The sequence below is a fragment of the Drosophila sechellia genome, unplaced genomic scaffold (genome assembly GCF_004382195.2).
Source record: "Drosophila sechellia strain sech25 unplaced genomic scaffold, ASM438219v1 U_103, whole genome shotgun sequence".
NCBI lineage: Eukaryota > Metazoa > Arthropoda > Insecta > Diptera > Drosophilidae > Drosophila > Drosophila sechellia.
In genome coordinates this window covers 1,540-18,328 of record NW_022611049.1, presented here as the reverse complement: position 1 = coordinate 18,328, position 16,789 = coordinate 1,540, and the positions used below count along the sequence as shown (strand labels likewise).

Genomic DNA, 16,789 nt, shown 5'->3' with positions numbered 1-16,789 from the left:
CCGGCTTATCAGATTCAGAAAGTACCTTGTACTTGTTATTTTTATGTGGAATTTTTTGTAATTTTCTGTGCTTTTGACTATTGTTTATTTTTAGTAGAAATGGCTGACGCACGCACACTTATGCCCGCACGAAAGCGACGGGTTGCGTGTCTGTCAGTGCGTCGTCTGGTTGAGTGTGTGTGTGTTTATATTTTTATGGCTGTCAACGGCAGGCGCCGTCTGTCAGGGGGCGTGGCATCCAGCAGGCGGGGCGGTTGCGGGTTCATGCGGTATGATATCGAAGGACCTCGTCCTTCTTTGTTTGTTTACCTGCGGGTATCACGGACAGACGGAGCATTCAGGCGAGCAAAACCACCCGACGCAGTTCATCCCCTCGCCGTCTCGCCTTAAATCAACTTTTCCAACGGCGGCACAGTGAACTCAGTAGACTGACGTCAACCGGATCGTATTAAGCCTTCAAATTGTAAATATTGTTTCGTGTCTGATTGATTGCACCCAACTGACCCTACGGTCCGTTCTTTGGGTCACCTTTCCTCCGCCGCCCACTGGGCACATGTGCCGACAAATTAACTCGCATAAATATTTATGCAAAGCGGAAGGGACCTTTGAAGTCAACAGGCGGCAGGAACAATTGCAAAGAGCCTGTCCTCAGCACATGGAACCCATCGAATCCGGGATCCTCTGTTTAAATGGAAAGCAAAGGGACAACAGGAAAGGTAGTAATTGTTAAATTTAAGAAAATAAATTACGTATGCTGAATAAAAACAGTTTATAATCAAACACAACAGAAGTATGATTTCATTTCTGTCGTTTTTAATTAATTTCTGTAATGGATGTCTGAGAGACCAGTTTGCATAAAATTGCACAGACGGACATGACCATGAGAGTGGGATTATAGGAGCTAATTTATAGATTTCAGTCTGTCCGAGAACCTCAGTATGTAGCGATAACCAGACGAGTTCCTCGACTAACACAAAAATAAAACATAATAACAAACCTCCACGTTCATTACGAGTATAAAAGCTGTAACAACTTTTCCGATGATGAAGCCCCAACCGCATTTATGGCAGCCATGACGTTTACCTCGTTCCGGCAGAATTAAGCCGCATAATCGCCAGGAGCCGGCGCCATTTGTCCAGCGACTTAGGATCCTGACCTTTCTTAGGGGCAACGTTGGGAAATTGGCTAGTATCCTTGATATATTCCCAGCCGTAAATCCTCAGTCAGCGATTAATTTGCAGCCGGCAGAAGGCGTCAAGCAGCGACTGTCGCACTGCGAAGCCGGAGAAATAAAGTTCCGGATAGAGATTCTCTTTTGGGAAACCATTTAATAAATATTCCTTTTGCCGCAGTCGGAGCAATGTGCCCTGAGATGGGAAAAGCAGCAAACAACAGCAGTAAACAAATATTAATCACTCTTAATGAATTTGATGTCAAGCATGAATATTATTATACAACTTTTGCGCGGCAAACACTGACGGATAGCGACTGGAATCCTCTCAGATTAAAAATGCCGGCGGTCGGGAGACAGGGATATGGCTTGGATCCTTCAGCAACGTGGAACTCAGCACTCCCTGGGTATTCATAAAATAAAATTATGTTAACGAAACTTTCCTTCTACGGCTTTTTATGCCAGGATGCCCTGTAAAAGTTCCATTTTTATCAAGCTTCATTTGCGTCTTTCAGACTCCCAGCATTCCTGGCCAAGTCAAAAAGTTTGAATAATTGTTCTGAACTCGTCTTAGCAACACTAAAATAAAACTTTTCTTTTCTACCATTCTCAGTGTATTTTTCTGCTCGGACTTGGGAGTAATGCAATTGGTGCCAGGTGGAAATGACCAGGTGCATGTAAGAATGGACATTGGGATAAAATATACATAAATCGATACGCAGATCCCAGGATGGCAGTAAAATTATGGCGATTTTAAAAAATACCAGGAAAGCCATAAATAAAATATTAATTACAACAAATAGAATAATTTGTAGTAACAGAACAGTCTTGCTGTACGAATCTTTGGCTTATTCACTTAAATTGTTTCAAACTCGTATTATATTTTAAATGCTTACTAAATTGCGAGTTAAAGCACGCCCATTGTGCAAAATTCTATTCTGTTCTATCCTATTTCTGTTCCCCCCTTGCCATAGTAAAGAAGTCCTGGCGCAGGACGACTTAAAGACGACTTAATCTTTGCGCCCGGATCGGGATTGAAAAATGGCTTGATGCGGCGCTAAAAAGATTTGGTCGCATTAAATGCTGTCGTTTATCTGGCACTTGGCTCACACCAAAGGAGCCACTTATACACTCGAATACATACACACATACATATATACATATATACCTACTCAGCCATTCTCAAAGAGGGGGCCAGCACGTGTGTTAGTGTTTGTGCGAGAAGCCGGAGGCTTGTGTTTGCCTAATACGCTTCAACTTCTTTGCCCACAAGCCAAAACACAGACAAACACGCTCGCACACGGTGGCCCATAAATAGGGACACGGACAAGGGATCGGCATGTCAAAGGCACGTGCAATCCAATATAAACAATTTCGCACATAGACACTGAGAATAAATGCCAGATCTAGCATCTAAATATAAAAAAAACAGCCTTTAAATACAAATTAAATTTAAAATGATAGCTGTTAGTAAAACAGTTTTGACTAGTAGTGCACAATCCACAAGCTGAATCACCTAGCTGAATAGGCATGCTAGAGTCTCTTAACTACTATAAAATATATTCTAGATACAATATATGTTTATATGAATATTTCAATGTATTTTAAAGTAACATTCATTCGATCTTTAATAGCTCAATATCAGTTTGAGTGTAGTTCCCCACACATATACAGTTGCGGGTGCCGCTGTTGAACTAACCGGCGGCTTTCAATTTTTTCCCCTCAGCCCCGCACACAAATTTCTTTGGCATTGGCTAGGTTTCTGCTCCTAGCGCACACCAATGCGGCCATGTTCGCAATATTTTCCTATTTTTTCGTTGGAATTTTCCTCTTTTTACGTTGTGCCGCCTGCCCGAACCCAAAGCCGCCCAGGGGTGCCGCGCACTGGCAGTAACACTCGCACACAGCTACCAACGTTGCGTATACGTAATGTCAAAACTATCGATGGCGAATTTACACCACGTTGTGAACACACTTTTTTCCCACAGCGTTGTTGCTGTCGCGTTAGTTGTTGCATCCGCGAAGGGCTTATTTGTGGATCGCTGCCATTGGCACAACCTCATATGGGGCATTTCTGACGAGGTGATTTAATGAAGTTCAGTAAAGCGTTTAAGCTACTTGACAAAATAGCGAGTGGAAAGAACAATAATCTTAATCGTGAGATAAATATCCTAAGCTTAATGAAGATACCGATCTTCTCATTGAAATGTTGTCGAATGTTTAAGTTTAACATTTATATAACTTATTAATATATCATATCATATTCTAATCAGTTCGCTGATTGATCATCTACATACATCGAGTCTTTTCCCACTTTATTTCCAGGGCACTTTCATGGCCCATCACCTGCAAAGTATGATTTCGTTATAGCATTTACCCTGCAGGCCAGACCCGCTCGCTCCTATCGCATATTTCACTATATTTTCATTTTAGCGCTTTCACACAGCCACATGCAGCGAAAGCACTCACACGGATGCACGGGCACGCACGCACACAAACAAGGAAACTAACACACACACCCATACACCCCTAACAATAGTCGCACTTCCTGTTTCCGCTTGTTGGCGGCGGTGTTGCTGGTTGTTTGCGGGGGGAGGGGTGATGTGATGTGAGGTCGGGCGACACCGGGGTCAAGGGAGAAATTTGCATAAATTTTCCGTACATTTCGCACAGAAGGCAAATTGCATTTTCAGCATAACACGTACTCCATTCTACTTACACCGACATCGGTACACTCACACACTCTCACGTAGTAGTTCTTTCGTCAGCACCCACCATCCCCGCTCAGCTGGAAAGGTAGGCCGTGTTTTCCCGACGCCATCATCCTTATTCTCATTTCCAAGCTCCTCGCAACGTCAGGAGCTCGTCCTTATCCTGGCGCTCCATTCGTCTGTGTTAGTTTAAGGCATGCAAATGTTACGAAAATTTTTTACTTCCCATTATGCAGGTGAATGAGTTTCTCCCACAAACACACACACACACACACAAGTAAGTTAAGTGTGTGCCTTAAAGTTGTTACTGCCAAATTACCTTTTGTTGCTTTTAACCCGGGCCCCTTGCACAATGGACACACAACTTTTTGTTGGCCAAAATCACAATGCAATGGGTCGCTTTATTCATAGGCAATGTATATTGTGTGTTGGAATTTTGCTCATGCTCATGCTTACAAAAACATAAATATTCAAATTGTCATCAATATCCACCCATACAACTGGAAAGCCTAGCGTTTGAATTTTCCCCCATGTGTAGGTGCTAGTAAAATAATATTAAATATTTGAAATTTATTCATTTCCGGAGGAAATTTCTTGGTTTTCAACAAGCTTTTTTGAAATTGTCCTATTTAAATTATAGGTCACAAAACTAATGCAATTATTGCCTACTTTTTTGGGCAAAGCTATTCATATGCATAGTTGTAAATTTAAAAAACTTTTCAGAGTAGAAGTAGATATCTAACGAGTTAGGAAAAAACCAAAAATTTAAAGAATTAATCAAAACAATGGCTTCCAAATCGCTGAACTCATCTTCAACTACAATAACTTATCTGTTCATTTAGTAAATTGTACTTAATTGTGCTTAAGTTAATTATAATTGAATCCCATTAGGTACAAATTATAATTAACTAATTTAGGTATTTAAAAAGCACAAAAATATGAGCCACAAAGCTACAGCTTTTTCCATTGTCCTTAACCTCGAACGTCCTGTTAAATAGTGTGTTGTGGGCCAATTTAAGCTAAGCTCACTATCTCCGTCCATCTCAGTGTCCCTTTCCCTCGCACAGAACTATTTGGTTGATTTGCACTATAACATTTAAAACTGATTTATGCAGCAAATTGCACAAAAAAACATTTAATTGTTACGAAAGTGTCTCACCTCTTTTCCCTTTTGTGTAGAATGTTTTGCGGGTTGTTCAGCAGAAATGTTTATTGCAATGTCAAGCAAAAAATAACAAAAATTCGAAGTGGAAACGGGGGAGCGAAAGCCAAATAATATTCTGCATACAAAATAACTTGGTTTCTCTAATGGCTGAATTTTAAAATGCATGAGCTCCACTCGGGTCACCCCTTCAAAAGCCCCAAACCATTCCAAAAGAAAAAAACAACAACCCCAACCCATTGGGTCCTACGAGCATGTTTGTGTTTTCTGCCATGCTTTGTGAACTGTTGAAGTTTATTTTGCCAGATTTTAATATGTATGAGTTGAAGATGAAGCATTTATGGCCAACACAACGCAGTGGCAGATAGAATACTCTGTATGTGTTTGGCATATTTATGCAGGTCTGCGATGGGGAGGGGGGCGTGCCGGCAAAAGTGGGCGTGCCGACCTCTCACTTCTCTAATAGCAATTTCCTCCAAAGCCTCCAAGTATTTTTGGCATGCTCAGCAATTTTCCCACTGCCAAGTGACTGACTAATGTAACTTACGTGTATCCCAAATGCTCGCATGTATCTACGAGTATGTACCCTCGACATGGTATCGTTCAGTTCGCCATGCTCCAATAATGCAAAACATTTGTACTAGACAAGGCCGTTTGCCCTGGTCGCTCCTGTTTTTCATGTGGTATATGTGGCTTCTTTTTTGCGGCTCGTTAAGTTAGCCTGATGCCATTTGTTTTATGTAGGTAACTCAATTTATGAATAGCACTCATGTATCATGAGGATTTTCAGACGTCCTTTTGGAAAAAAAGAACACGTTATTAAGATAAAAGAAATTTTTAAATGCTTTTTAAAATGAGAAATGGGCTGGCAACCTAAGGATTTATTAACTTCGCTACTTTCTTTTAAATTCTGAATTCTAAATTAAATTCCTTATTTTGATTCTTCTTCCTTTTAATTTGCCTATTTACAATCTAGTGTGATAGATCTGAAGGTAAGTGAAAATGGTTTCATGTCCATAAGTTACGCAACACATTGCCACTTATCGAGGCACTTTCCACACCCCATTTATTCGTTCTTACCTCACTTATCTTGGCCCCACCTCATATAATATGCGTAGTCCTGTTTGCATGTCCTACATGCTGTATCTTATTAACCGAATTGATGTGTTTGCTTATTTACTTAAAGTCGAAGGATATATGTTTCTGTTGCTGACTCGGATTCAGATGCCATAGACGTGTTCTGGCTTTCCTGTTTTTGGTTCTTGCGTTTTACGTGCTCATTATCTGCGCTTCCGAGCAATTAGATTTAATTACCCATTGCATGTCTATTGTCGGATGAAGGCTGGCGATCCCCCGGATCCGCCTTTGCCCCGGTGCGATGAGATGCGACTTGGACTAGAGATTATTATTCCCGTAGCGTTATCCGGGCGGAATTCTCCGGCGGCACACACACGTCACGTAGCCAGAACATCCGGCTGATGCTCCTGTTCGTAGCTCAGTACAAATAATCCGTCACTATTTGCCGTACATTTTAAATGCTTTTCCTAGTCAGCCTGGACGGATAAATGGGGAGATTAGAGAGGTATTAACACCCATCAGAAAGTCAATTGCTTGTAAAATTCCATCTCAAGGATATTCCTCCACATTTAGCATGGCAAGGGCAGCAGGATTCCATGGAAATTTTTGCAAGTGACACTTATTTATCATTAGTCCCCTGCCTTGTTTATCATCAGTGAGCAGGCAAGGAGTCGAGACAGAACGAAACAAACAAATTGAACAAGGACTTATCCTTAATGTGGAGTGATTTGTCAGCTCAAATGGAAGATGTCCTTAAGGGGATTTCGATGGCGGCTGAAATTTAATTTCATACTTTGTTAAAAGCTCAAATCATTTGTAATCAGAGATAAGAGAGGCGAGTGATTGGGTAATAAATGCGAGGGCGTACGATTTAATCCCATAAAAAGGCACCATGGAAATTTCGTACAATTACGTATATTTATTCGGAGAGTATTTGTGTCAAATTGTTTGCTTTGCATCCTTAAAAGCTAGTTATTGAAAAATCACAAAGGAAATGATTTTCTTACATCATGCTTTACAACTGATCCAAGTAGTTTAAAGAAATTATTAACAAAAAGACGCTTTGCTACTAAATTAGCTATTTTAGGTGCCAAAACTTACAAATTAATATCACTATAAATGCTTAAGGGGTGAAAGGTTTAGTGATGGTGAAGAATTAAGCTAGAACTCTGTGTGAAAACTATTCGCCGTGTCGATCATCTTGGATTGCAGAAATATCTCGGCATGGTCAGTCATCTGTACATAAGGATTAGTTGATAATATTATATTATTATAAAAATGCTATTAAAACTGAAAGATTGCATTTCATTACCTCTTTGAGGGTCAGCAGCTCATCCTTGTTCTCGTCGCACAGGCTGAACAGAGTGGCCGCCTCCTGGAGGGCATACCGCGGAGTCTTGGGGTTCACATAGTTCAGGAGCTCACCCCGATCGGCCTTGCCGTCGTGGTTCTTATCGATGATCCGCTTGAACTCCTCGCGTCGCTCCACCAAAGTCTTCGATATCAGAGATTTCCGCATCAGATCGTCGTCATCGTCCACATTCAGATCGGAGAATTCCTCCAGGGTTAGCTGATCGTCTCCATCCTGATCGAATTGACGCAGCAGATCATCGACCAGCTCCAAGAGATTGGATACACTGGACTCGGGATGGCGAAAACTCAGGTATTCATCGATGGTCAGTGTAAACAGATCGGTGCGAGCTGCCTCCGACCACCGGGCCTTGTCCCTCATCATGTCCTCCCTGGCCCTGCGGTTCAGCGCAGTGTGGCGAATCTCGTCGTGCTCATCGATGTCCGCCTCCGTCATGCCGTGCTCCCTAAGAAAGAACCGGTGGTACTCGTCCCAGGTGATCAGACCATCCGCAGGACCAATATCCACGCGGCGGAACTCGCGGGCATTGTTCATAATCGCCTCATCAATGTGCTCCACAATCCGGCGATTTATGTACTGCCCCAATTCCTGGATTGAGAGAATGCCATCGCGACTGCGATCGGCACTGAAATGAATTGATAATAATATAATTTAGTACATGTTTTTCTAAATTGAGTAACAACTGACTAATTTACAGCATAACTGAGTTACGAAGGCCTAATCAAATGTATATTATACATTAAGAGCAATCTGATGGCCCCCTAAGATATTTTTCAAGAATTCCCTGTTGCCCACTTGTCTCGTCCTCAATGTTGGAGCACACCTTACTCCAATCCCCAGACATCTGCCTCTGCCTAACCGCTCAGATGTGGTCCCACCAAATGCTGCATATGACAGCTGTCTAATGATTTCTCAGGTCCGCAGGCTGCGATTGCACTGGGAGAAATAGGAAAGACTAATTGTAATAATTGGTGAATATTTTTTTATGTATTTTTAATTAAAATAAAATGTTCATAAACCAGAAGTTAATTACCTAAAAAGTTGTAAATTTTCCAATATTTAATTTTTTTTACGTTGTTATTCGGAATTTTTCTTCAAGTATACACAACCCCCAAAATGAAATGCGAATGCCCAAAACAGGTGTCAGATATTAAAGCTTCTTATTGGAATTTTGTAGGAGGGTAAGGGCAGCTGGGGATGTTGGAGTGACAGGAAGAGAGCAGCTAACCACTGGAATAATCAGCGGATGGCGGAGGAGTGGTAAGCATTGTTTGCGCCTGGAACTGTGTTCGCTTGTACGTATACGTTATATATAATACATGTGTATGTATGTATGTGGGGACACAGCGGAAACGGAAGTGGCAGCAGCGGAAGAGGAAGAGAAAGCAGCCACCGCACACTGGTTTCATTAGCATATAGTTGATAAATAAATAAAGTTGCAACTAAAACGGTTTCAAGTTGCCTCTTCCTTTTGATGGTCCCCCCACCTAATTCTTCTTCTCGGTCACGTTTTACTCCTCCAGCCCTCCAGTTTGGCTGAAATGTATATGGAGAAACGTTTGCGGTCGCCTGCAGAGTCTTTTTCAAGTGGGATCAGGAAGATGAGGCGAGGGATGCGCTCCTAAGTCTGCGAAAATAAAAACAAAAGTTTTCCGGCTTTGCGTTTCTTCCTTTGGCGTCTTGTACGTGCAAGAAATTGACTCGCAAAAAATGCGAATGGGATCAACCTTAGCATTCGTACATTCCTCTGCAATTGAGGCTTTGAGAACGGACCGAAAAAGGGGAAAGTACACGGTTCAAAAGCCCGCTTGCAGTGGCAGGGGATTTGTTACAAAGCGCAAAGTGCATTTTGCATAAGCCTGCGGTTCCACTGAAGTTGGCCAATTGCTTCTGCCACAGCCGTGATTCCAGCAGCTCGTTTTCAGGGGGATCCTGCCTAAGGATTTGGACAGGCAGGATGCCTGGGATAAAACTATTATTTGATTGCATATACACCAGTCTGTGGAGAACTTGTGTTCGCATTTATCCGTTCAACTCTTTTTACTGCCACATCCTTCTCACTCCAAGTTGCTGTCTTGCTTTGAAGTCTGATGGCAGAAGTTAAAACCAACTGCTGAAAATTTAATGGTATTACTTCCAACTTGATTTCGACTTAATCTAGGCCTTTTGCCTTTAACTGCAAGTTCCAATGTCTTTGGGCGTATGGTACAGACACTTTGTTGGCTTAAATTCAATATCTATAAACTTAAATTGCTTCTAACTGTTTGGTCCGACTTAGAGAAAAGTTAAGTTAACTTAAATTGTAGCTTTATAGCTTCGTGTCACTGAATGTTTGTAGATACGGACAGACGAACGGACAGACATACGGACATGGCTAGATCGACTCGGTTACATACTATTATTACTATTCAAGGAGTCTATAAACAAATAGATAGAACCCCCTTTAATTACTAAATCGCTTTCTAAGTAAAAGTTGTAAACACGTTTTATTTTTCAATCGCTTTTCCGGGTCAAACTTATATTATAAATCTCTGAAGCTTGCCCAGTTTATTAAATTAAATATTATTAAAAAGTTTCAACCGTTTCAACCTCATTAGAGAAACTAAAATAGGTATTTTAACAAGTCAGTTCGAGTCCTAAGGTGTTAACTTTTCCAGAAAAAAAAAAACGAAAACACATAAATCACATTACCGCACTACACACTCGCCAAGCGCACTAACAACAATAGGAAACTGAGTGAAAAAAGTTTTCCGCGTGCAGCGTGCAAACTTTGGGCCAAAGTTTATTGCATACTTCGCTGCGTTTCGCGTTCGCGCAGGAAGAGCGAAAGGATGGGACGACGTAAAGGGAAGTGTGCAATTTTAGCACAACGCCCAATCAATGAGGGGGCGGGCGTTGCGTTAGCCGGGGCGTGGCAGGCTGCGGGGAGCCGCAGGCAGGCCTAATTGGATGCAAAAGTCAGCCTGGATACAGGGGCACGAGCACCGAGGACAGAGGACACTGGATACCGGACACTGGACAGGACATTAGCCCGCCTTACTGGTCGGTTCGTCATGCATGGACAATGAGATTGGAACTGCAAAACTGCCAACTGTCGATGGCATGTGGCTGCCCACAGGGGACAGAATCGGACCGAGGATCGACGAGGAGCCCGGCGATAGCACAACGGTTTACAATTAAAATTTATAACAATGTGCCTTTCAACGACCAGATGAGGCGACAGTTTGCAGATAAAATTTAATTGCTCCTAAAATGAACCGGACACCCAGGAAAGAACGGCGCAACCCACGCCCACTGTCACCGCATTATTAAAATGGAATTTACATTTATGGTCCAGGGGAGCAGGAGTCGCCAAGTTCGAGGGTTTGGGTGGTCGGGTCCTTCGCCAAATGATGGCTATTAATTTCAGGCAGCAACGCAATTATCACAACATTTTCTGGTCAGTTTAATTGCAGTTTAATGCAAAGGCGACATGTGGAAATCACCACATAACTCACTGCGCCCCCGAGGGACCTTAAAGATCCGAATATTTGCCGCGCCACAAAAGCCATTTAGTGTCCGCGCTCCTGTTTCACTTTAATTGCTCTCTGCCGGAATTTGAACTCGAAACTCGATTGATTTAAGCTCGATTGTCCGAGAATTGTTCGCAATTCGATATATATCTGCATCTATTTTGGCCTGGCTTAAATAAATTGGAAATATGCGGCGCAACAAATGCTATGCAAATAATGTTAATTTCGTCTGAGCAGAAAATCGAATAAATTCCGGACTCCCTCGGGTGTCGATGGTTTTAAATGTTATTTATATGTTATTTATATATATTATGTATTTGTCTATAAACAAATACGGACAAGGCTGAAACCGAATTTCGGGCCAACAGGCTAAGTGAAATACCCTGGAGAGATTTCGGACCAACTGCCGCACGAAGTTTGAAAAACTCCGGTGTCGTGGAACCTCCAAAATTTGTATTTGCTTTAAGCTCTCCCCCGTTTACGTTTACTGATGGATACCACTGCACAGCCACTGCTCTCCTGATGGACAGCTTTCTGGTGGCTGCCTTCAGGGGTTTTAACTGGTTATCGTATCAGCCGAAGGTCGTTAGAAACTGAAAGGTGGGCGGAGGGGGCAGTGCCCATGGCCTCGGGCCAAACAGAAAATGCAATGAGCTGAAAGCAGCACAGTACTTAGGAGCCATCCAAATAGCCAAATAGGTTTCTATAGCCTTAAAAACTCTTCAATGAGAAAGGATAACACACACTTACCAACTTTAAGTATGATTCCATAATAACATTGAATATAAATATGTTAATTGTTGCTGCTTTATACTAATAGTATAGGTAAATCGGTCCATTTGGTTTTAATTAAGCCATAAGAGCTTAGAGTATCCGAACTTTACCCAAGTGTCAATCGAAGCCCACAAATTCTATCATTCACTTTGCCCCAGACTTAATTGAACTTACATAAACTCTCATTAGCCGCAAACGGATAGATAATAGCTCAGCTGGAATTTGCAGTCCCAAAGAGCTAAACGGTTCGAGGTCACAGCCGGACATTTTAAATTCGGAAATCGCAAACAGCAGGGGCAATTTCTGCTTTATTTATTATTGAATTGAAATGAGTTTGCCAAAAGACGTTTTAAGTTACCACGGCAACTTTGACTGCCTTCACTGGCCAAAGAGGCCAAAAGTTTTCGGCAACCAAGAAGTCGAATAAATATGAATCTGCAGTGACAGTTTGATTTGCCTCTGTTATTCGCCCCCCCAAAAATGTATTTTCTCTCAAATTCTTTCAACACCTCAAGTTTATTTTCGTATTTCTCATTGCTGTTGGATTTTGGTTGGAAATTCCTGGCATACTGACTGCTTGATTACCCCCGAAAAACCCAGAGCATCAATTGCAATTTCGCTCAGGACCATGACTGGGAAACTTTTCAGTTTCCGTCTGACCACCTCTCGCACCAAAACACTGGCAGCCATCAAGTAATCTATTACGAGCTCTAGTGAGGCCAAGTATTGGGCCAATTGCCTAATCGCTGTGCAGGAGCCGAGAACGTTTTATATACATGTTTAAGTAATTAGCGAATAGTGCAAGTCAGCCGGATAGAATCAGGAGGCCTTCCGGCAACCAATTACAAGATGGCAAATGCCTGGCATGGGAAGGGTTATTAAATATGGGGATTATTAAATACACAGCATAGGCTGCTGATAAAGCATTGACCGTGTCTCTCTGGGGACTCGTTTAATTCAATACTTGGCAAGCAAACTTTTCAATCAACGTTTATTATCTTCGCTTGGCGGCAAGCTTGTAACTCGATTACTCTGATTGCTCGGAACGAATCAAAACCCTGGCAGTGAACAAATCTCAGTCCGTGTCCTTATTGATCGAATCTGACCCAGCCAACCTTGCCAGCGACGGAGCATCCATCAATTCCAGCTGCTGTTGCTATTACCCCACTAATTTTTACAATTTGTCGTACACCCAGTTATGGAGGAGGACACTGAATGGGGGTGGGAGGGTGCGGCTTTGGGGGCAGTCAGAGTGTTGGGGCGATAAAAGCCGCAGGCAACATCGTCGTGCGCAACAATAAAGGAGCCACCGAACTAGTGCCAAATTATCAACCGAACAAACCGAACAAACCGAACAAACCGAGGCCCAGAATTCAGCCAAGGCCATAACTCAGAGGCGAATGGGGGAAAACTTACCGTTTGAAAGCTTTTGCCAGTATTTGCTTCTCATTCACATTGCTGGCCGCTAAAATAACTGTTTCTGGCTGGTTAGGGGATTTGCTGGCATTTTGCACTTTTTGCGGCTGGGAATGGGGTTGAAGCTGGCTATTCTCGTTCCCCGAATCCAAATTGTTTGCCACAGGCTGGAGCCTCATGCTTTGCTCGTGTTTTTGTTGCTGCTGCTCCAGTTCCTGCAGCGTATTCGGCCAACGTTGGGCGCCATTATGCCCCACGTTGGTCGCCATTTTTGTGTCTGCCTGCGTGCTGCTGCTGCTGCTGCTGCTGCTGCTACTGCTGCTGCTACTGCTGGTTCCCTGCTCCTTTAGCTGCTGCTGCAACTTCTGGCTGGTGCTGTGCAGGATCAGGCCAATGAAGAACATATAAAACAAAATTGCGCACAATGTCGAGCAGCGCAGCCAGCGGAAGCTTTTGCTCAGCTTGTTAACGAAAGTCATTTTGTTGCCGCCGCCTTCCGTCGTCCCTTCGCTATCGCTATCGCTGTTGTTGTCGCCGCCACACGCTGGACAATAGATGCAGTGAGTGGCTGATGGCGATGATGGTGATGGGAATGGAAATGGGTATGGGTATGGGTATGGGGCTGGGGCTGGCGACAGGAGGCTGTGGGTGGCGTTGATGGACCAGCTCTAGTTCTGGTACCCGACTCCTCCTCCTCGGTCCACTCGGCTTCCGGCTCTTGCTCCAACTTGGACCGCAGCTTTCAGGACTCTTTGCGTGTAATTTGCAGTAATTTCTGCTCCTCCTCTTTTCCCCCCTATTCTTTCGGTGCCTTTTGAAGCTCGTTGCTTCTCCTGTTGCTGGTGGTCCTGATGTTTTTGTAATTGTACATTAATTGACTTTTATGTTGCAACCAGCGACAGGCAGGCGAAATGTTACGGATCCTGCTCCTGCAATTTGTATCACCGTGGCCACGCCCAGCTGCCGCCCCTTTTTTATATATATAAATGTAGCTGGCGTGGGGCGTCGGTGTAACAACTTCTAATACCAATTTGATGTGTTATTGCCTTTCGCACGATTCCCATTTCCTTCATTCCGGGTCTCCATCTCGTCTGCATTTTACACCAATTTTACATGATTGTTAGGAGCGCCATTTCCATTATGTGCGCTGATAATGCTGATGGCAATGGCGATGGTTCTGTGGGGCACAAGTAAAAAAGAGAAAATGGATTTTGCATGAGTAAAGTTAGGGAAATCGTTTCTCATTGCGAATTCGGGTCAGTGGGAACCAAATTTAGTGTCGCAAAGTCAGAGGGTTTCGATTGAAATGGCATTTCAAATGTAAGTAATTTAAAAGAGTGCACTTCAGTCAGTCACACTAACAATTTTTAAGAGCGTAAAGAAAGAAGACCTAAGAGATTCTATAAATAAATTTTAAAATATTTCTAGGAGCAAATCACATAGTCTTTTTGACACACTTTATCACTTTCAGCTTTAGGCGAATAAATAGCTCTTTTCGAGCGGCCACTTTAGCAGAATTTATGTTCATTCACCATTTCACCCATAAGTTATTAATTAGCCATTGAAAATCTTGTCACTTCAACGGCTCTCAAGGGCAAATCAAAGAAGCCAGAAGAGGAAATGCCGCATTGAGCAACCAACGGCGAATTAGAAAGTCCCATAAATTTCCTTCGTTCTCATTATTGCAGAAGAGGAGGGATTTGGATTCAGAAGTGGCACGGACTTAGGGCTTTGCCATAAAATAAGGCCAACCTAATGACTTACATAATAGATGGTACTAAAACAGAAGTCGTAAATGAGATCAGATGAGATGAGGTTCAGATGAGATGAGTTTCAGATGAGACAAGTTCAGGCCAGGCAAGAGACCACAAGATAAGTTGTTAATTTTAACAGGGCCAACATAAAATCTACCATGTTGGCCATCGTTAATGTGGCAACATAACCAAAAATTTGAATGAATGGTGGCAGTAATCTGAACTCGGACTTAATGCACTCAGCTGAAGGCAGAATAAAGTTTACATTGTTTCTATTTATATTTATGAAAGTACGAAACGAACTGTAATCCATTAAAATTGAAATTGCTTGTCAACATTTGCCACACCGATTTCCCGCAGTAAGAGCAATTTAATCAGATATTTACCCCTGTATATACTTTATGCTTGTGCCATTTTCCATTCACCATATTCACAACATTCACCGCACTCCGCACTCATATTCAATTCGATTTGACTTACTGACTCAATTTACGTTTCCTGAATATGCTGCACATGTGCTCATGGGTCTCTGAACATTTGTGTGAATTTTATGATCTCACATGCTGTTGGAGTTGCTTTTTTTTGGCCCTGGTTTGTTGGTCTGTTTGTTGCCACACTTTTTAACGCTATTGTCTCGCGTCGTTTAATTTTGCTTTCGTTTCGATGGCTGCGCTTGTCTTTATACCACTCTTGCTCTTCTCTTTTATTGGCCAACACAAAAACCAGTTGAGCTTCTTTTTAAACCCATTATGCACATGGAAAATTTAAGTTTAGATCTGATTCAATATCAATTTGTTGCAAAATGTGAAAATGTCTAAAAGTATGCTATGGACTCGTGTGCTCTGATTTTCATTGCATACTTTTATGCACCATTATAGTTATTTTCAATTTGTACATATAACTAACCATGTTTTGTTTTGTGTGTAGATACACTGGCTAACACAATCCTTCAAACACTCAGAGACCCAAATGTTACATTCATGGCCTGGCTACTTTGGATCCGTGTTGACCAGCTACATTTGGCCATTGCGATTCGTTGTTGCCACTTTTACTGTTCGTTTGGCATTCCATTTCTTTATTCTCGCTCTCTGTTTTTTTATTAACTGCTTCTCGTTCGCATTCGCTTTTGTTTCTCCCTTTCAGCTGCAGCCTTGTTTTATGTCTCTGTGAACTTTTGTTGGTTATTAGCTTGTCCGCACTCCCAAACAGATGGCATAGGAGGAAAATAAAAGAGTGGAACGAAAAAAAGAGGGGGTTGATGGGGGAAAAAAGTTGGCAATAAATTTTTAATGAAATTTCTGTGCAACCTTAATGAAAATCGACCAGAGAAAGAGCGAGGCAGCTAGCTGCGCTGGCAGAGACAAATGGAGGAGCCTCGGCTAGGAAGATTTTTAATCAAATTTACGTTCATATCGGGAAATCAAATCCAATTAGCAACTTTATAAGAACTTTTCACTTGCCTGCCCATTTTGCATTTGCAACAAAGTGGATTCGCTCCAGTTGCTGGCTCATTAAAGTGTCCCTCGCAATGAGATTGTTATAAGGATTCATGTTGAAGCCCCTTAATCCCCCACAGCGTCCCCCACGTGCGCCACAAAGTTAGTGTCAATTTCATAAAAATCGATGATGTAGCAAAAAGTGCTGGGCAAAAAAAAGCGGAGGATGAAACGAGAAATGCGAGTTAAAAAAATGCGTTAAACTTTATTGCAAAACTATTGCCAGACAAGTGGCACAAAATGTTGCGGGGGGAGTGAAAGGGGTGGTATGGGAGCATATCTGCCTGGGAATTCAGCGATAAGCTCTGATGGCTGCACAAGTTTAAAGATTTGATTTGGCGAAA

General features: G+C 42.4%; 1 protein-coding gene and 1 long non-coding RNA gene across 3 annotated transcripts; both read right to left on the bottom strand.

Annotated features, from left to right (window-relative positions):
* Positions 1–7,016: 7,016 nt before the first annotated feature.
* On the bottom strand, positions 7,017–13,686 carry LOC6619098 (45 kDa calcium-binding protein). Its single transcript, XM_032726927.1, has 3 exons — positions 13,196–13,686; positions 7,434–8,118; positions 7,017–7,357 (listed from the first exon to the last, which is right to left on the bottom strand). The coding sequence occupies exons 1-3, from the start codon at positions 13,672–13,674 to the stop codon at positions 7,283–7,285; spliced, it is 1,239 nt and encodes a 412-aa protein (XP_032582818.1). The 5' UTR covers positions 13,675–13,686; the 3' UTR covers positions 7,017–7,282.
* A 196-nt stretch (positions 13,687–13,882) lies between these two features.
* LOC116802448 lies at positions 13,883–16,007 on the bottom strand. Of its 2 annotated transcripts, none has more exons than XR_004362745.1 (3): positions 15,856–16,007; positions 15,430–15,683; positions 13,883–14,372 (listed from the first exon to the last, which is right to left on the bottom strand). It is a non-coding gene; the product is annotated as an uncharacterized LOC116802448 (long non-coding RNA). The 2 variants fall into 2 exon arrangements; XR_004362746.1 differs by having other exon boundaries at positions 15,430–15,680.
* Positions 16,008–16,789: the final 782 nt, after the last annotated feature.